The 21,074-nt window shown below is 40.4% G+C and overlaps 1 protein-coding gene across 1 annotated transcript in view; it reads left to right on the top strand.

Moving 5' to 3' along the window:
• Nucleotides 1-21,074, top strand: part of CAB39 (calcium binding protein 39) — an 88,042-nt gene that overhangs the window by 49,459 nt on the left and 17,509 nt on the right. Inside the window, exons 3-5 of the mRNA XM_058533182.1 lie at nt 11,736-11,900; nt 14,079-14,197; nt 19,370-19,538. Of these exons, the coding sequence (XP_058389165.1) occupies nt 11,736-11,900; nt 14,079-14,197; nt 19,370-19,538 (453 nt within the window). The remainder of the gene's footprint in view (nt 1-11,735; nt 11,901-14,078; nt 14,198-19,369; nt 19,539-21,074) is intronic.

The raw sequence follows: 21,074 nt of genomic DNA on the forward strand, positions 1-21,074 counted from the left end.
GAGGAAATAGGTATGTGAATAATGTAATGTGGTATAGATATACTTGGGTATAAATGAAATTCTGTAGGGACCAAGTGGATAAAGCAGTTACTACCTCTGTCAGAGACAGGTACAGAGATAGCATTAGGTTTGACGTGACATTTGAACTGGTTTTTAAGGTGTTTGGCAGGCAAAGAGTGAGAGGGAACGGAATGTGAAACCGCCTAAAGTATGGCATGTTCAGAAAACTGTGACAAGTTCAGGGTGACTTTATAGGGGTAGAGATAGAGGGGAATGGTGGGAAGTGAGCCCCCTTGAAAAGGGCTTTATATACAACCTAAAAATATACTGAGAGAGCTGAAGACATCTTTTGCTGTTGTTGTTTTGCTTTAAATCTTATTTTTAAATAATTATTAATTCACAGGAAGTTGCAAAAAAGTATACTGGGAGATCCCATGTACCTTTCACCCAGTTTCCCCCAATGGTAACATCTCACATAACTATATACAGTACCAAGACCAGGAAATTGACATTGGTATAGTCCACAGGCCTTGTCCACATGTCACCAGTTTTACAATTGTGTGTATGTGTGCAGCTCTACGCAGTTTTATCACTTGTGTAGCTATGTGGTTTCTTAGCAGCCACCACCACAATCAAGATACAGAACTGTTCCATCACCACAAAGCCCCGCCTCTTGCTGTTACTTTATAGCCGCATCCATCTCCTCTCCCCCATCCTTAACCCTTGCTGGCAACCACTAATCCATTCTCCAAATCTATAATTTTGTTATTTCCAGAGTGTTTTATAAATAGACATGCAGTATGTAACCTTTTGAGGTGGGCTTTTTTCATTCAGCTTAATTCCCATGAGATCCATGTAAGTAGTTGTATCAGTAATTCCTTTTGATTGCTGAGTAATATTCCATTCTATGAATGTACCACAGTGTGTTTAACCATTCACCCATTAAGGGACATCTAGTCTGTTTCCAGTTTTGGGCTGTTACAAATAAAGCTTCTATGAACATTTTTGTACACTTTTTGTGTGAACATAAGTTTTCCTTCCTCTGGGATAAATGCCCAAGAGTGCAGTTCTTGGGTTATATGGTAAGCGCATGTTTAGTTTTATAAGAAATCACCAAACTCTTTTCCAGAATCACTGTACCATTTTACATTCCCACTAGCAATGTTTCAGAGTCAGAGATGGGGTGAGATTGGAAGTGTATTTGGGAATGTAGACATAATAGCAGAAGATGAACTTGCACCTTTTAAAGCTTTTTGATACATCTTGCCAAATTGCCCTACAATAAAATTGTACCAGTTTATTTTTCTACCACCAGAGTATCTTATAGAAGTCTTTGCCTCTGATAGGAGGAAAAAGAATATTGTGTTGTTTTAAGTTTATTATTATTATGAAGTAGAATATCTTTTTTTAAAGTTATTTGCCTTTTAATTTTGGAATTAGCCATTTCTATACTTTGACCATTTTACTCCTGCTATGTTTCAGTGTGCTTTATGTATTAAGGTTAGGCTTAATCAGTAAACTGTCTATTAAAAATCAGGGGCGAGGGGGAGGGCAGGCCCAGAATTGTACCCCACCAGATATGACCTTGTACCTCCATCTGTGAGTAGCCAGCTTGTCACCTTTCACTTCCTACAATGAGGCCACTTTGGGATCTACTGAGTAGTTGAGCCTGGTTGGAACCAGAGGAGGGATGGGTGCTAAGGGCTGTGAGCACTTCAGGCACATGATCTGGAAGCACTAATGGGTAAGTGAGCATCTCCTCTAGTCTTCTAAAATGGTATTATTGCATCACTAATTTTGTATCTGACTAGTTGCCTTTGATGATGGTAAAATAGTATGGTGATAGGTACCATGGGAATATTGGGTTTAAGGTAAGAGATTTAATATGAAATCTTCTGAGTTTTTGGAAGTCTTGAAATAGGCCATTTGTCCCAATGTTTGGCTTGCTAATTGCTTATTTTTTCACCTTGTTCTATTTTTTAATGGGAAAGCAGGCAGTGGAAAGTCTCATAGCCTTGGTTCTAATTGGGGAAGTTAATATGGACACTATCCTTAAAAATTTGAAGTAGTTACTGTCTCCTCACCCTGGGAGGGAAAGAAGTATAGTTCTTATATTGTTACTAGTGAGGTGTGAGCATTAGGTGTGAACTTTGGAATATTCGTTACTGCTTAAGTTGATCCTGTAACTTAAATAGTTTAATTTAAAAATATTTTTAAAAGATATTAATTAAAAATAAAGTTGTTACCAATCGGTTGTATGTAGAAGTCAGTGAGGCTTCATGGAGCATGATTAATATGCCTGGCCCCCCTGGCAGTTAGGGACAACGCTTTTCAACTCAGAGCCTTGACTCCGAGAAGCTCTGCCAAGCCCCAGACTCTTTCCTCTGTGACTGTGCTCTGCTGGGTGTCCCCTAACTCCCACTATGTATGGCTGCTTAGTGGAATCGCACAGGGTAAACCACTTCTCAAAAGCTGCAAGAAAACAACTAAGAACTCAAAATTCTGTGCCTCTCACCTAGACAAGACAGCAGTGAGCAAGTTAGTGCGGCACAGTCCACAGCACTTTCCAGTCAAGTGAGTGGGCTCTCCTGAGGGGGCTGGTCTCTCACATGCTTCTCTTCCTGACCGTGTATATATAATACAGTTGGCTACTGTTAGTAAAGCAGTCTGTGCCCATGAAATGTAATATGAGGCTTACTGGCCACACAAGTATAGCATCTGTGTCTCGGAACACCACGTTCAATTGACGAAATGTCCCAGACAATTCAGTCAATTAACAAAATCATGAAGTCAGCCCCTGTGTAAATCACCTTCTTAGACGTGGGAGGCAGGGGGAGTATAAAGAAGTATAAGCAAGCCCTTTCCAAAGCCCTTGAATATATGTGAGGGAAATGAGAGATACAGATGAGAAGATAACACTACAACGCCAGGGTGAAACAAGGTGACAACTTCTGGGGCACAGAGGAGGAGAGTGTGGGAGTGAGGGAAGGGGCGTGAGAGTGGAGAGTAGGAGTGTGAGTATTCAGCTTTCAGGGTCGCTTGAGCAGAGACAAAGATGTCTAGGGTGAGAGAGTGAGAATAGATGATGGGGCAAAAAGGAATTGGGAGACATTTATTTGGAATCTGAGATCTTAAGAAATGGAACAGATCTCAGCAGTGTCTGGCCTAACAACATTTCGTGAGGCCACACACATGGCAAGATTGCGCCAGGGACTTGAGGTAGGCCAGCCTCCTCCTTGCTGGGGGCCCTGTCTCCAGCACACATACATGGAGCCATCAGCCTTGGAACTAAGGAGGGATGCCTCTTACCTGTGAAGGAAAAGGAAAATAAAAAGAATTGATGAACTTTTTAGACTTAGAAAATGGTTGCAAAAAGAGTACCCTTCACCCAGCTTCCGTAAATGTTAACATTTCACATAACCACAGTACAGTGATCAGAATCAGGAAACTAACATTGATAATAATACTATTAACTAATCCATAGACATTTTTCAGATTTCATCAGTTGTCCTGTTAACATCCTTTTTCTGCACCAGGATCCAATTCAAGATCACACATTGCATTTAGTTGTAACTCCTCCTTAGTCTCGTTTAATCTGAAATAATTTCCCAGTCTTCTTTTGACTTGCATGACCTTGACACTTTTGAAAAGTACTGGCCATTTATTTTGTAGAATATCCCTGAATTTGGGTTTGGCTGATGTTTCCTTCATGATTCAGTGCAGGTTTTTTTGCATTCCTTTTTGGCAAGATAACCGCAGAAGTAATGCTGTGCCCTTTGTTTGCAGTGCGTCCTGTCAGGAGACACATGAAGTAAATAGTGTCATTGCTGTTCACTTTGGTCACGTGGTTAGGGTTGTGTCTCCATGTAAAAGTACTATTTTTCCTTTTGTCATTAGTAAATCTCTTGGGGGGGGTGGGCATCTTTTTTTTAAGTCTCCCAAGTGATTTTGGTGTGTCTCCAGAGTTGACACAAAGGAGGGTGGCAGAAATGCATCAAGATGGATCGAGGAAGTCGAGGCTGTTTTCATTAGAAAGTCTTATCTCAGTATGGAAGGGGGAAGCTAGATGCTCAGATACGGAGCAGAGAAAGAGAGAAACTAAAGTCTTTTGAGGAAAGTGGAGCAATTTTGAAATATTTGCTGCTAGGAGTCACAGGTTGGAAATCAACCCAGTTTAAAGGAATGTTTCTGACTGGATTGAAGGCATTGAATGGCGTGAATTTTAGTGAACCAGGTATGCACAAGTGCACAGGTTCCATTGCTTTTTCTACAGTGCTCAGAACCCTGGGAGCTGAAGTAGAGAAAGTTTCAGTAAAGGATATCCTCTGTTTAGGGGAGCAAGAGACCTGGAGCTACGAGCATGGGCAGCACTGAAACATGCAGTCTGTAGCAGGATAGGTGACATGGTCATTAAGGAGCCCAGTGGATTAGGTGACATGATGATCTCAGCAGCTTGACAAGGGTACAGTGTTTGGAGGAGCTGTAAGTGTGAATAGCTGACTCAGTAGGTGTGAGGGGACAGACAAGGAGGTGACAGATAAGGAGGATGTAGTCAGAGAGGCAGAAAACATCCTGACATGATGCAGGCAGGCCAGAGATGAGGACTGGCCACGGTCACTAATGTGAATGCTGATGAACAGAACCAAGTCAAAAAACAAGAACGCCCAAGTTCATTTTCTGTGTGTGGCATCTTCATTCAGTAAATACTTGCTGCATTGCCTTTTCTGGTGAAATACTTGACTTCATAAGCTCTTCTGATCATCTTTTAGCAATATTTTGACATATTTCTTTCTTTTTGGTGAAAAAAAGGTTTGTTTAATTGACTTGTAATTGTCCATGTAATGGGAAACAGAAGTCACATAGTTGAAGTATACATAAAATTAAAAGTCATCGGTTGAAATATGAACTTAACCTCTCATCGGGGCTGCTAATAAATAATAAACTTGATGAATTTTAGCTTTTCTTTTATATCATGCTGCTGATTACCCTATGTAAATGGTAACTAACCGTGGAAATGCCCAGGCTTGAAGTCTCTTCTTATCCCCAATGCCATTCTCTACTTCTGAATAGTTTGAGACAGCCTTTTATCTGTTAAGCCCTATTCTAGTCGTTAGCTTTTTGTGTGTGTGTGAGGAAGATCAGCCCTGAACTAACATCTGATGCCAATCCTCCTCTTTTTTGCTGAGGAAGGTTGGCCCTGGGCTAACATCCGTGCCCATCCTCTTCTACTTTATATGGGACGCCACCACAGCATGGCTTGACAAGCGGTGCATCGGTGCGTGCCCGGGATCCGAACCAGCGAACCCTGGGCTGCCAAAGCAGAGAGCAGAGCGCATGCACTTAACTGCTGTACCACCAGGCTGGCCCCCTAGTCGTTAGCTTTTTATCTGGCATTGTTTGTGGCACTGTTTTTCAAGGTGTGGTTGGTAGACCTACTTACATATGTAAACCTACATAGTTATTTGTTAGAAATAAATCTTAAAAATTTCGGGGGGTGTCTTGTGAGGAGGAGTAGAAACGTGTAACGGAATCAGAAATAAGAAGATAAACCAATTAGTACGAACATAGTGAACACTTTGATCTATTTATCTCATTCCATTATTTTGCTCTTTAAAAAAAAAAAGTAAAATGTGAATCATAAAACAATGAAACGAATCTGAAATAGAGCAAGTGGAGAGTGAAAGTATTCTTCTTACCCCTCCCCATAGGCAGACTATACTCATTTGGTGTGTATTCTTCCAGACTATTTTCTCTGCGAGAATACAAGGAGTTAGGTTCCTTGCTCACTACTGTAACTGTCAGATAGATTCCCCTAACTTTCTTGGTGAGATGTTGCAAGCTGTTCTTCCTTCAGGTCCCTGTATCTGCACTGCATTTTTTAGGAATTCCTTGACTTTATGGTTTCACACATTTCTCTACATCCAGTTTTCATCTGTGTTTTATATCCCAGTGATCAAGTATGCTGATGTTCAAGCATTCTTCAAGTGTGTGTGGAGCACCTGTGAGCACTGGGCTTCTCATAGAGCAGAGGGAAACAGACATTAATTAGAAATCACAAGAAAAAGCAGAATTGTATACAACTGTGAGAAACACTGTGAAGAAGTATGTGGTGGTAGGAGAGTCTATGATAGAATTTACCTAGAAAGACTTCTCTGAGGAAGTGATCACTGAGCAGCAGAGCAATGAAGGAAGAGTGGGAGTTGGCCAGGAGGTGGGTCAGGGTATGGGCACAAAGAGCATTCCAGGCATAGGAAACCACATGTGCAGGGACCCTGAAATGAGACCAGTGTGACCAGAGCATTGGTGAATGGATAGGGAGGGAGGTATTGTAGTGCAGGGTAAGGTCAGAGAGGTAGGGTCAGACCACGCAGGATTTTATGGACCATGTTAAGAAGGAATTTTCTCCATCTTAAGAGCAATAAGTAATTGAAGCGTTTTAAGCAGAGGGAATAACTTAATTGTGTTTGTGTTATGAAAAGTTGGGATTCTAGTTGTGATGTGGAGAATGGATTGTGGGAGATTCAAGGAAACCAATCAATGGGCTATTTAGTAGTCCAAGCAAGAGCTATGGGAACTCTTTGTCTTGGGTGGTGATGGGGGTGGGAGTGTGGGGATAAGGGGATTGATTTGGGAGACTTGGTGATGAATTAGATACTGGGGTGGGGTGAGATGGAGTGAGGAGGTGAGGATGACTCCTAAGTTTCTGATGCGTATAAGAGCATCAGAAGTGGAATCATCCCCTGAAACAGAACAAGGGCAGAATAGCAGGCATCCGGGCAGGCTCCCAAGTTCTGTCTTAGATCCACTAGGTTTGAGGTGCCTTGAGACATCCAAGTGAAGACATTTCCAGTAGGCTTCTGAATGTACTAATAAGAGAACTGGATTAGAGATAGGAATCTGTGAGGCATCTGCATTTAGGTGTTAATTAAAGCTGTGGGCGTGGATGAGATCACTTAGGGAGAGATGATAGAGTGAGAAGAGGGCCTTGTACCCTGCCTTGAGGAATTCCCAATATCTAAATGGCCTAGTCAAGGAGGATGAGCGGAGTAGGATACAGAGGAGCAACCAGGGAGACAGGAAGGAAAACATTAGGGTGGTGGTGAGTCACAGAGGACAAGGGAGGAGCGGTTTTAAAAGAAAGGTGTAATCAACAAGGTCATATGCTGCCAAGAGCTCACATGTGATGAAGGCAAAATTGTGTTTAATGGCAGGCAGGTCAGTGGTGACTGGCTAAGAGCTGTAAAGTACTGGGTGTAGAAGCCTTATGGGATTGGGCTGAAGAATAAAGAGCAAACACAAGTGGATGTTTTGAGAGGTTTAATTATGGGTGGGCAGTAGCTGGGAGGGGGTTGTGGAGTCGAGGGAGAGCTTATTTGATTTTGTTAATGGGAGTCTTGATCGTATTTAAAACTGATGAGGGGAAAACAAAGTGAGAGCAGTTGACTGTATGGGAAGGAGATGACAGACAGGGTGAGTTTCTGAGAAGGCAGAATGTGAGTGGAATCCAGAAGCAGGGAGGATTATATGGTATATATTATAGGTAGATGAATATGGTTAGCAGATGAAGGAATTTCATCATTGTTTCCTCCCCACCTGTAATGTAGGTAACAGTGTCATTTTCTGAAAGAGGAAGGCTTTACATGTGAATCCAGGTTCCTTTTCATCTCAGAAGTACCAAATAGCTTTCCATTTCCTTGCTTCTCTCTTCCCTGTTTTTTTTAAACAGTTTTATTGAGATATAACTTAAATATCATACAGTCAACCCATTTAAAGTGTACAGTTCACTGGGTTTTAGTTTATTCACAGATAAAGTACAACTGTAATCACAGTCAATTTTAGAACATTTCATCGCCTCAAAAACAAACCCCATACCTTTAGCTATCACCCCCTTCGTATTCATCTTTTGCTGTCAGAAGAGAGCATGGAATATGGTCTCAATTCAGATTTAAAATCATGTCATGATTTCGAAGAAGAGTAGAAACTGTGGCATCTAAAGGGTTGCCAAGGGCCTCAAAACTTTGATCGAACCAGAGAAGCAAAGGAGGCTGAGGCTGACGATTTAGGGTCACCGGTATAAAATCAACAGATGACACACTCAGAAAACCTACCAAATGTCGGATTCTTGCCTGTCACAGAGAATCATCTTAAGAATAAAAATAAATTAATTAAGAATAAAAATTAATTAAATACATTCTGGGGTACTTAAAATTTGTGTATGGGATGACAAACCGTCAGAAATCTGAGGCATTAACAGAATAGGGTAGTAATAGCAGACTGGAAAAGGAAAAGATTCCACTTAACATTGATACTGATTAAGGTTTCATAATGGGATTATTAGGAGGATGATCTATAAGCATTTAGAAAAGAAAGTAGTAGTCAGTAGAAATAAGCATAGGCTTAGTAAAAAGGTTGGACCAAATTAACTTTACTTCATTTTCTTATATTCAGAAAATGTGGAAGAGGTAGTATATTCTTATTTTACCAAAGTTATTTAACAAGAAACCTTTTGAATATGATTTGGAAATAGGTATATATGTAAGTGGCTGAGCAACCGTGCCCCAAGATGATTAGTAGATCATCTGAAAAGAGCATGATGAGTCAAAGGCATAATGATAGACGCCATTCATAGTTATTTCCTTTCAGCATTTTGGTTAATGATTGAGGCCATGGGAGGCATACCTATCAGATTTTCAAATGATACAAATATGAGAGCAATAGCTGGTATATTGGATGTCCTTCAGAATCCAGAAATACCTCCACAGTGTTGAATGATGGGCTGTTAATGAGATTAAATTAAATAGTGTGAAGAGTTAAAGCCCTCATTGCAGTGTCATTCAAAGATCTGGCTTTGAATGAATTATATGCTATAATTGCAAAAACTCTTAAAGGTGACCTTGGGTGACATTTGCGACAGTTGTAGGGAAACTGTGGCCTAGTGTCTTCTGCACCGTTCCATTCTGGATAGGGTTGGAACATTAACCATATCTTTTTAGGAGGATAGTTAAAGAAGCTGAGTGGAGGTTTTCTGGAAAAGACTGTTGAGGGAAGACAGGCAAGCTGCCTCCAAAGAGGAGCCTTATGTGGAGGGAGTTAGGATACTGCCTGATCTGCAGTGCAGACTCAGGACCAGCAGGCACTATCATGAGGTAATGCTTGTCTCATTATAAAATTTTCTAACTGCTATTTGATTCTGAAATCTGCTAATACTGCATGACTGGACACTGGAAATGTTTAAGGTGAAGCAATAGGATCGTTTGGTAAGAAGGTTAGAAGGTTGTAAAAGGGAGTACCGTGGAACTAGGTGATTCTTTAGGTACCATTAAATGCTGATGTCCTGTGAATCTGCTAAGTAATCTCCATGAATTATATTTCTGGTCATAAATACTTCAGTTTATATAGCTTTTTATAGCCTTGATATTTTTCACATATCTTTAGTGTTCTACTGAGTCTCCTTTGTTGGTTTATTAGCTATAACTCTTTGTTTTGCAGTTTTAGTGGTTCCTTTAGGACTCACAGTATATACCTTTAATTTACTGCGGTCTGTCTTCAAGAAATATTACACTGCTTCATGTACAAGACCTTTACCACACTGTACTCTATTACCCCCTTTTGAGCTATTATTACCACATATTTTTGTTCTACAAATGTCATAACCCCAGAATACATGGTTGTTTATGCTTTAAACAGCCAATTATCTTTTAAAGACGTTTGTTAAAATAATGGAGGGAAAAAATCTTTTATGTTTACCCACAATATCTCCAGTGCTCTTCATTCCTTTGTGTATATACAGATTTTCATCTTGAATCATTTTCCTTATGATTCAAGTCCTTAAGGACTTCCTTAAACATCTCCTGTAATCAGGTCTGCTGGTGATGAAGTCTTCCAGCTTTTGTATGTCTCAAAAACTCTTTATTTCTCCTTCATTTCTGAATGACATTTTTGCCAGGTATAGGATTCTAAGATGACAATTTGGTTTTTTTCCAGAACCTTATGTTCCTCCACTATCTTTTGACTTGTGTCAGTTCTGTCAAGAAGTTTGTCGTCATTCTTTCATTCTTTATCTGTAATGGTTTTTCCCTCTGGTTGCTTTTAAAATTTTCTCTTCAGTGAATTTAAGCAATTTGATTATTTCATGCCTTGGTGTAGTTTTCTTCCTGTTTCTTTTGCTTAGGGTTTTTTGAACTTCTTGGCTCCATAAGATTATAGTTTTCATCAAACTTGGAAATTGCTCAGCCACCTTGCCTTCAAATCCCTTGTCTGTCCTTCCCCTCCTGTGGGGCTGGCAGTTACACGTTAGACTGGTTACAGTCACCCTGCCGCTCACTGCTGTGTTATCTTTTTTCCCCCTCTCTCTGTTTTATTTTGGATAGTTGTTATTGCTCTGTCTTCATGTTTACTGACTGTTTTTTCTGCAGTGTCTAATCTGCTGTTAATCCCATCCAGTTTAATTTTTTAGACATTGTAGTTTTTATTTCTGACTATTTGATTTGGGTCTTTTTTTTTGTCTTCCATACCTTTGCTTAACATGCTCATTTTTTCCTGAACATACTGACTATACTGATAATAACTTTTAATGTCCTTGTTTAATAATTTTATCTGTGTCATTTCCAGGGCTCTTGCTGTTGATTGGTTTTTCTCCTCATTATTGGTTGTGTTTTCCAGTTTTGATCCTTTCCAGGCTTGCTTTTAAGCTTATAGACCAGAGCAGAGTTTAGTCTAGGGCTAAGTTTGTGTAATGACTGAGACAAAACTGTTTGAGTGCTCTGCTTGATGCCCTGTGAATAGGAGGTCTTCCATCAGGTTGATGGGAACAAGAACTATTTCCAGCCTTGTGTGAGTTCTGTGTTTCTGTTCCTGGCCTTGGGTGCTTTTCTCATATTCATATGCTTATCAGTTCTCAGCTGAAGAAGCAAAGTGAGTCTTTGCAGATCTCTAACCCTCTCCTCATTGGAGCTCTCTCCTCTCTGGTACTCTGCCCTGCAAATTCTAGTCTCCTTGGCCTCTGCAGATTCCCAGATCTGTCTTCTCAACTCATGGAGACCACCTGTTCTGTCTGGCTTCCCCCTCCCTGTGATGTGGCCTGGAAATTCTCTCCAGGCAGGAAGCTAGGGCAATTGTGAGGTTCATTTCCATCTTTTTCATGGGGGAAAGTAAATCTGGCACCTGTGCCTCCATCTTGGCCAGAAGCAGAAGCTCTTTAGTGACTTTTTATTTATTGCTAACATTTTAGCTTTGCGTTCAAAGCCTCTTTCAGCTTCATTTTCTGCTATCACTTCCTTATTCCCTCCACACCTTTTCTCTGACAGACCTTGTGCTTTTTGCTCTCCCCTGTTCCCTGCTCAGCCATTCGTTTTCCCTGTATCTCCTTTTCCCTGGTACTTGTCAGTGTCTTTCCATTCTCAGGGTCAACTCAGGTGCCTCTTCCATGTTTCCCTCCCATTTGAGGAGGAATTGAACCTTTTCTCCCTTCTGTTTCTACCATAAAACATTGTTTTCTGTGTTCAAGTGTGCTTGTTGGGCACCTGCTGGCCTTCCCTGTTGAGCATGTATGTCAGTCCCCACATGTGCACACACACATGCAGTGTTCAGCTCCCATGGGCAGGGCTGGAGCTTGCCCACCTTAGTGTCTTGTAAATAGGTCCATGGGTATATAATATATAGAGAAGGTATTTAACAAATGTAGGTGTGTTATATTTGTTTGTTAAAATTGTTTTTCTCCTCTCCCCCAAACTCAGGCTACAGAAGAAGTTTCCAAAAATCTGGTTGCCATGAAAGAAATTCTGTATGGCACAAATGAAAAAGAGCCACAGACAGAAGCCGTGGCACAGCTCGCTCAAGAACTCTATAATAGTGGGCTCCTGAGCACCCTGGTCGCTGACTTACAGCTCATTGACTTTGAGGTAAGAAATCAATTTCTTGTTTTTCAAAAACAGTACCCTATTCATAGTCCTTTTCCACGTGTTCTCTCCTTTGAAACATCTTAAGATTCCTGCTGGGCTCCTGGTTGAGGAGCTTATAGGTCAGTAAGCATGTCCGGGCTGCCTGCCTAATGGGTGGAGCCGGGGCAGGGACTCAAGGGTGTCTCAGGTCAGGCTGGTTTTCTTCTCCCTGCTTCACCACATCGTATGTGACATTTCTCAGGTGTTCGTTGTGCCCTTTCATTTAGGTTGTATTTAATAAACAGTTGCTGTTTACATAATTTGCTGGTCCTTGGCTGTCAAGGAATAAACAATCTAAACAAGACCATAGAAGGTTAGAATTTTCGAAGTAGATGAGATCTTAGAGAACATTCAGTTATATCTTGATCTTTTTACCTGTTGAGAACTCCTTACAGCAGAGATCATATGTATTTTGTTTGCTTGGCACTGCTTTTAAATGTTTAAATTAGGATAACATTTAAATAGTGGGAGATTATATACACAATTTTGAATTTCTGGCTTCTTTTGAAAAATTTGACTCTGGCAACGTTGGGCCTGTAGTCCTATGTGGCCCCTGAGCTGGAGCAGAGTAGCAGCTACTCCATGATGCAGGGCACCCCTGGTGGATGTGCTGTAGACGGCACAGCTTGCTTTTCTATCTCAGGGCCTGCTTTACCCATCTGCATCTCCTGCCTGACCTTGGTAGGTATTTGAGATTGTCGCCCAAGCTTATACAGTCAGATCATGCCGTGTTAGATGTTTAGTGAATTTAACAGGGAGAATAATGGTTCTTGATACCAGTCTGAGTAAACTAGTCTGAGAAGCATATATGGTAGTGAAGGGCTCTGGCATGGTCATGAACAGTCTCCTCTCTGGTTCTTTGTCGTGGGTGTGCTTTGTTTTAAGCCCCAGTGTTTATCATCCTGAGTGATTGGATGTCTGTGCAGGTGCTTGAAAAACCATGGGAGAAAATGACAGACGTATAGCCAGATTCACTTTTGGAAAGGGATGGGAGGGTGTGGTTCATAGGTTACTTGAACATAATATTGATAATAAAAGAGAATTAAAATTTATTTCTATCCTAGATAGATCCAGATAATACTGATATTTCCATTTATGAAGCTGATATCATGTATTTTTAATAGTGTATCAAATTCCAACAACAACAATTTTTATTTCCTCTGCAATGTTGGGAATGTACTGGAACATCTAGTTCTTTCTCCTTTGTCCACCCATCCCACTCCCCATCCTGGACACTGAATTTAGTATTCATTTGGGACTTTAGAGACATAAATTTAAAAGAAGTATGTGACCTTGAGACTGGTTATTAGAGATTGCCATACTTCTCCTGACCTAGCCTGGGCCCCAGGATGATCTCTGGTGCTGGAAAACTAGCATTTCACTCACTCTCCTGCAGGCTTGTTAGCCTCATAACAAGTGGCCATTCTGAAACATCTCTTGGGGTCCAGTTCTCCATTTGTTAATTTCTTGTGCAGCTTTCCGATTATAAGATTCATTGTATGGTGGTGATGTCCAGCTGTTTTGTTTAGTAAAGTACAGTGGTGTAATTAAGTTCTGATCGCTGAACTGCTGCATCATGTGATACTTAGTACCTTCATTATTTATCTATATAAAGTCTTTCCTAAGTAGGCCTAGCTTAATAGGAGGATATGTCTACTTGCCATTAAAGCTCAGCTTCTTACAAAATTCTTTTTATGTTACTAGCAGAGTACAGCTTCTTCTCCTTCCATCACTGTAGAAGGAAAGTATACGATTGTTTACAATACAGCATCCTATTTGAAACTGCTTGTTCCATTTGGGTGGGAATCAGATCCCTGAACATTGTAAGCATATAGCAAAGGTTTTGTTTTTCATGTCTGAGTCAGCATGATTCTCAGAGTTAGAAATTGTTGAAATTATATGGGATTTCACTTCATCAATGCACTGTTCATGTTAAAAATAGTATACTATTAAAACTTAGAATTTGCAATTATAATGAAGAAATAAAATAAGAAAATTTAATGTCTATGAACATTTTCAAGTCAGATATTCAGTCATAATTAGAAATCTGCAATGCCTTGATTTAAGTTTATTTGGGAGGGTGGATGGGCATTTTGATGTTTAGTCAGGTAAATATTTTAATGATTGTATTCCTAATAGGGCAAAAAAGACGTGGCTCAAATTTTCAACAATATTCTCAGAAGACAAATTGGTACAAGAACTCCTACTGTTGAATACATCTGCACCCAACAGAATATTTTGTTCATGTTATTGAAAGGGTATGTACAATGTACTAAAATTTATATTTTCAGTTAAAATATAAAAAGGAAGGATGGTCTTGGGCAAAAACAAGATGGTGACTGTGGGAAAGCATTTTCTCTATAGGTTGGTCAGCTCATTTTTCCGTGGATCTTGAACGTATTTCCCTCCTTAAAATTCAACCTGTGAGCTAAATTGAATTTGAAAATGCCCATGGGAGTTTAAAGGTAGGTGAATTGTGAACTTTTAAATTCTCAAATCACAAATGACTGAAGAAAAAAATAAGTCCTTTGTGGTCTTATTTCTGTTTTCTAAGATTTAAAAAGTTTAATTGTACGAAATATCAGTTAATGCATGTATTTAAAGACATCTTCTTTGGACATACATGCACACTGTGGGGCAATGAACGCTGCCTAGTAAATGGAGCTTGGCTGCTATATAGCTTCAGTCAACAAAGTCCATGTTTATGAAGTGGACTTTTTACCTGTGTGTGTCCACTCACTCACCCACTTAATTTAGTAATTCACAGTGCATCTTCCTGGAATTACTGTTGGACTAAGCAGGCATTTATGTTTGGGTAGTCTGTCAGTTTCAAGAAAAAAAAAAAAAATCAAACAAAACCCAAAAAAGCGTGAAAACTAAAACTTAAAAAAAACAAATCCTCTTATCCCTCATCATTGAGCCTCTCTGATTGGTAAGGTAACCTCCTATTGTTTCATAGCAGAGCGTTGGCCGGCTCTAGGTACGGTGAGCATCTGTTTGTCCCAGCATTGGTGGGGTTCTGTTAAATTGGCGGGCGAGCGTTTTCCTGGCATGGCTGTTGGCGTGAATCAGCTTGCTCTCTTGCCCCTGGGTTTATAGCTTGCCTCACTCTGATTCATATCTCTGTGGTTTAACACTTCCCCCAAGTTCAAACTTGTTTAGACAAAGTGTGAGTCAGTGCGTGTGTTGGATGCCAGTATTCTATTTCCTTCTTTCTATTTCTAACTGTCTATGTTGCTTCTTCAGATGTTGCCATACAGAACTTCTGGCATCTAATTTTTGTTGTATCAATCTAGAGTGCGTGTGTAAACATGTAGTGAGTAGTCTGAAATTTTGGCGTTGTTAGAGCAGCCTCCAGATGCCTTTGTGTATTTTTAAAGCCAATATTTCCTTTTCCATGGAAAGCAGTGGTTATTAATATTCATAAATTAGTTAACTCTGCCTATGTTTTCACTTTAGAGTAGCCAGGGGTATGATAAGAACATTGTTAAATGTCATGTAAAGTAAGACTTGTGAGATACAATTGAAAGAAAAGGTTGAAAGCTCTCATCTGAGCTGGCCAGAGCAGAAGCCTAGCTAGGAGGAGCAGGGAGAAGCCTGGAGAATGCCTCTGGCGCTGGGATGCAACAGGACCCCCTCCGCCACCCTTTTTAGCTTTTATTGTGGAAAATATACATAAAACTTGAGGGAATAGTGTAACAAACCCTTTCCTACCCATCACCAAGCTTCAACAATGATGAACATTCTCTCGTCATTTCGTCTGTTCCTTGCCTCTTTTTTTTTCTTCCTCACACAGAACATCACTTCAGTACATAATACATACACGATTTTTTAACACTCACAATACCATTTTTTTAAACATTATCTAATGCCCGGTGAATGTTCAGATTTCTTTGATTCTCACAAAAAATGCCATTTTTCAGTTAGTTTGTTTAAATCAGGTTCTAAGCAAGGTCCACAAACTGAATTTGGTTGATAGGACTCTTAAACTCTCTTTTAATGTGGAATAGTTCTTGCTCCCTCTTTTTGTTTTTTTTAATACCGTTTATTTGTTGAAGCAACTGGGTCCTTTGTTTTGTAGAAAAATCACATATTTTGGATTTGCATCCCTGTGGTTTCACATGTAATGTGTTCCTCTATCCTCTGTTCTTTTAAATTAGTGCTCAGGTCTAAAGGTTTGATTAGATTCAGATTCAGTTTTGGGGGGTGAGAATTCTTCATGGATGGTACTGTGGACTTCCTGTTGGACAACACTACTTGTCGTACTTCTGATGATGTTCAGATTGATCAGTGGACGCAGGTGTTGTCGGTCTAATCCGTCATCATGAAGTTCTCCATGGACGCTTCCCCTGATGGTTTTAGTATCCCCTGACATCACTGCCTAGATTCAAATAGCGATTTCCTAATTCTGTTATTCCTTTTCTGTATATTAAGTGTGTTTCTTTCCTCATCAATGACTTAGTTATCCTAAAATACAATCTGTTTGGGAAAGACAGAATAAACGCTTGATTCTTTCACTTTATCATTTTTTGTATAATCAGTTGGTGCCCTAGCCACTTCCATAGATGAGCCATGAGTGTTATTGTTTTGAGCATCACTATGAACTCAAGTTTTGGGTTTTTTTTAAATATTTGATGTGTCTCCATCTAGTCATTTGCGTTCATTATGTCCAAATTGTCCCGTTCAGGCCCTTGGGAGCTCCTTCAAGATGAGTCCGTGACCTTTTGGCAAGACCCCATTAGCCTTTGATAGCTTCCTTGCTTTCTGGCATGAGATGTCCCTTGCTCATTTTGTATGTACCTCAGACCTGGAAACAGCCATTCTTCAAGGAGCCCTGTGAACTACCTTTTAAGATTTTTGTACTTTTGTTGATTAATTAGACTCCTTTCATGCAAGGTGACTATCTGCTCAGGCTATATGTAGTTTGATGTTATACATTCGGGGGAGTTATGCTGCCAGTATTAATATGCATTTGGAAATAATCTTGTTGCTAGTGTTAGACTGCATCAGGAAGCAATCGTTTTTTCGCTGGCGATTTAAATGTTAATGGGCTCTCCACTCTAGTGCTAACAGGTTGTACAGCATAACTGTTTGCCTTGTACTTATTGGTTTATGGTTTAATCGTTTAAGACAAGCTTGACAAACTGCCATCAAAACCTGCCCAACTTGTTGTACCAAACTGTCTTACCCTTGTCTTCCTAGTCTCTGCCTATTAAAGATCAGAAAAAATGAATTGTATGATCAGCCATTTTGTGAGCAGACATTTTAATCACCTAAGAACCAGTCAGCGTTCTAGCTGCCATGCCATGGGTGATATAAAGGAATGGCATTTTGATCTTGTTGAGGATCTGTGATGAGCATAGGTACAACAAAAGGATAATTCTACTAGCTAACTATACTGTAGGATTTCAGGGGATACATGAGGGTTTAGTCAACAAGGCAAGGGTCAGTACCAGAGATGGGACTTAAGATTGAAGTTCCAGATGGTTTAGCATTTGCACAGGCAGGAAAAAGAGAGTAGGTACAGGGGCAGGAATGAACACAGTGACTGGCAACAATAAGGAGATAATGGGAACGTTTTATGGCAGAATGGGAAAGGGCGCTGTACCAGAGGAGTGGGTCTGATGAGGCCTGGACATGAAGCCCAGAAGTTTGTCTTTATCTGCTTAGCAAGAAGAAATCATTTTAAGCTCCTAAGCTGGAAATGCTTTTGATATACTTGTATGTCACTGTAGATTTTGTAGATTTGTTAAGACAGGGCTTGAACAGAGAGGCTGGTTAGGGGACACTTGCAGTTCTTTAGGTGTGAGTTAATGCAGCAGTGGGAATGGATAAAAGGAAATGAAACTAAGGTATTTCAAAGGACTGGTGACACTGAAGATGGGAAGATTGGGAGTAAAGAGGGGAAGGTTTAGCACTGTGCTGTCCAATACAGTACCTGCTAACCACGAGTAATTATTTAATTATAAATGAAGTAACATTTAAAATTCAATCTCTCAGTCACGCTTCCCAAATTTCAAGTGCTCAGTAGCCACATGTGGCTAGTAGCTACCGTAATGGCCAGCACAGATATAGAACATTTCCGTTATCAAAGAAAGTTCTGTTAGACCCATTTTAGAGCCGGGTATCTGAAACAAAATAGTGATGCCAAATCATAGAAATGAGGAAGCAGGGGAGCGGGGCTGGCTTGTGGAGGGAGATAAGATTTGATTTTAGACAGAGTTTGTGGTTAGACCTTTTCCTGAAGTTGTCCAGAGGCCACGGAAGATGCCTGACATAGTTCAGGAGTAGACCTGAGCGAGGGAAATTTAGGACTCCTGGTGGGAGCCAGGAGATGGTATGGGCGTTCATTCACAGGCTGGAGGCAACGGAGGAAAGACATCAGCCTGGCAAGAACTAGGAACAGTCAGAGGAATAAAACTGGGAGAGGTTTTCTTTCTCTTTTTAAAAAGAGATGCAAAGATCAGCACTGTCAAGAGACTATGTAGTAGAATTTATGTTATGAGAAAAGACCTTTTGTTTTAGCCAAGAGGAAATCTTTGCTAGTAGAATGTTGGGAAATGGAATTTGATTGCAGGAGACTAGAGGAGACTGTGAGTGGCAAAGACATTAAACCACTGTGTGCAGCTTGAAGGGCAGTGGAGGAAAAGAGAGCGATGTGTTTGAGCAGAATGGCCGAGTCCAGCCTGAGAGGTTGGTGCATATCAGAAGGGAAAAGGCCACTTAGCTGAGAGGAAACGAGGTTTTCTTTCTGAACGCAGGGGACAGAGAGGCGAGAGATGCGGAGATGGGTGTAGAGGAAGGCTGTGTGTGGAGAACTGATGCCAGGGGTCCCCTGTACCCCTGTGAGAGTCTTTAGGGCTATCCTGGATGAGGCACTTTGTAAAGCCTTCAAGGCCAGGCTTTCAGCTTGGTAGAGTTTACGTGTCGCCAAGAGTCTTGAAAGTGCTATTTGGAGTATTGAATTGAGACAACGAAGTATAAATGCTGTGTTTTTGATAGATGTGTTTAGATGCTGTGAATTTGAAAAACTATTTTGTTTCATGTTGTTTTTTGATTCAGCCTTCAGTTTTTCTGAAGTGTTGAGAGCACCACATGTAAAACTAACTCCTATTTGGAGGTGTGACCCTAAATACTTCTCTTCAAATCTTTTAGCTTTAAATAATGAACTTTTATTCACACGATTGCTTTTGTGGCTGTTGGTTTTTCTTTGGGTTAAAACAATCATCATCAATGTGTGTGTGTGTGTGTGTGTGTGTGTGTCCCCTCCAAAGTAAACCCACCTGAGCACATATTCTGTGTGAGAGAGATGCCATTTGTAACCTGATCTGGTCACTTAGGACATGTCTACAACTTCCTGTTCTAAAAATGTGAACTGTTCAGTGTTGGAGTTTTCAAAGAGCAGCCGTGTTTATTTTTTCTCTTTGCAGGTATGAATCTCCAGAAATAGCTCTAAATTGTGGAATAATGTTAAGAGAATGCATCAGACATGAACCACTTGCAAAAATCATTTTGTGGTCAGAACAGTTTTACGATTTCTTCAGATATGTCGAAATGTCAACATTTGACATAGCTTCAGATGCATTTGCCACATTCAAGGTAACATAAAAACTATAGAACTCTAAATATATTTATAAGTCAGACTAACAGGTGTGCTGTTTTTCCTAAACCCTCTCTACCCTCCTAGACTATACACGGCTGCCCTCTAGCGGGAAGAGAGAAGATATATTTTATATGTGTCTGTGACTTAGGTATATGTGGTAGAATCACAGCTTAAAAAGGGTGGAAAAGTTAGATTCTAACATCTGTCTAAAAGGCAGAAGTCCTGTGTGGTCAAAAATACACTTTTCTCTTCAGTTACCCATCAAGTACGGTAAATAGATGTACGGTACCTCTGACAACCGGGTTTTGCTCCTTTGTTGCAACACGCTGTGGTTTCTTTGGTCAAGCACCAGATGAAGTAGTTAGCTTCTTGTCAGGACTACATTAATTTGGAATACACATATCTTTAAATACTCGAACCACATTTAGGACAGAAGTTTCCACATTGTGGACATCGCTGAGGGAACAATAGACTTACCTCTCCCATCTCATGCTCATGCCAGAGCTTGTTTATTAAATGGGAGGAGAGGGCAGAATTACTATTCAAAGTATTATGTATTCTCCCTCCCCTGTCCACCTTATCTCTCTGTTGTATATTTGTGTAAATTAAATACACATGTGGTGTGATACCACTGTATAACATGGACAGTTGTGTTTTGAATTGCAAGGTTCTGTGCTGTTTAAGGTATATAAATAAAGCAGTAATCTCTATTAGTGTTTTTCACAATGAGAGAAAGCCTTTATATGTTGCATTCCCTTATATAAAATGTCTAACTTTGTAAGTGAATATTTAGAACTGCTATTTTAATATGATCAGAGTTTAGTATACTAATCTGCAGACTACTGTGTTCAGAAACCATGAACACCGTTACAGTGAGAAGTGGTCAGTTTTCTTGTGAGGGTTCAGTTTTATGATTATAAAGAGCTCCTGAGATAATGAATACCTGCCTTGGTCTCTGGGTAAAATATGTCCCTGGGAGCAAATGAACACCCTCAAAATAGGATGAAAGCCTGGGGGCCTGGTTATTAGGGCTTCACATTAAATGAGAATAAAGTGAGTGTGAGAGATACGTAGGGATTTATTTTCCTGAAACCATTACAGAAGATCTCGGAAGCCTTAGGTAAGACCTCAGATATCTATAGGTCAGTGTACAAAGCACAATGAAATGAGTTTGAGATTACAGCATGGAGTGGTAAATATGAGGTCTTACGTATTACTGCACTTGGTGGGACAGGACCTAGTGGTAGAAGGCTGTGCCCCATTCAAAAGCAACAGACCTGTCATGAAGGGAGGTTTAGTAGCACCATGTGTCAAGAAGAGATACTCCTGTGTGGGAAAAAAGCCATGGGCGTGAGAGTGGCAACACTCTGGGAGCGTGACAGTGGGGGAAGAGGAGAGAGGAGCAGCAGTGTGTGGGACGGTGCAGCAGACCACCCGACCATGTGGAGGACAGGGATGACATGCTCCTAGCACAGATGGCAAAATTGACTAAAAAGTGAGAGAGATGTGCCAACTACATGCCAGAAATGTGA

The sequence above is a fragment of the Diceros bicornis genome, chromosome 37, assembly GCF_020826845.1.
Source record: "Diceros bicornis minor isolate mBicDic1 chromosome 37, mDicBic1.mat.cur, whole genome shotgun sequence".
Taxonomy (NCBI): domain Eukaryota; kingdom Metazoa; phylum Chordata; class Mammalia; order Perissodactyla; family Rhinocerotidae; genus Diceros; species Diceros bicornis.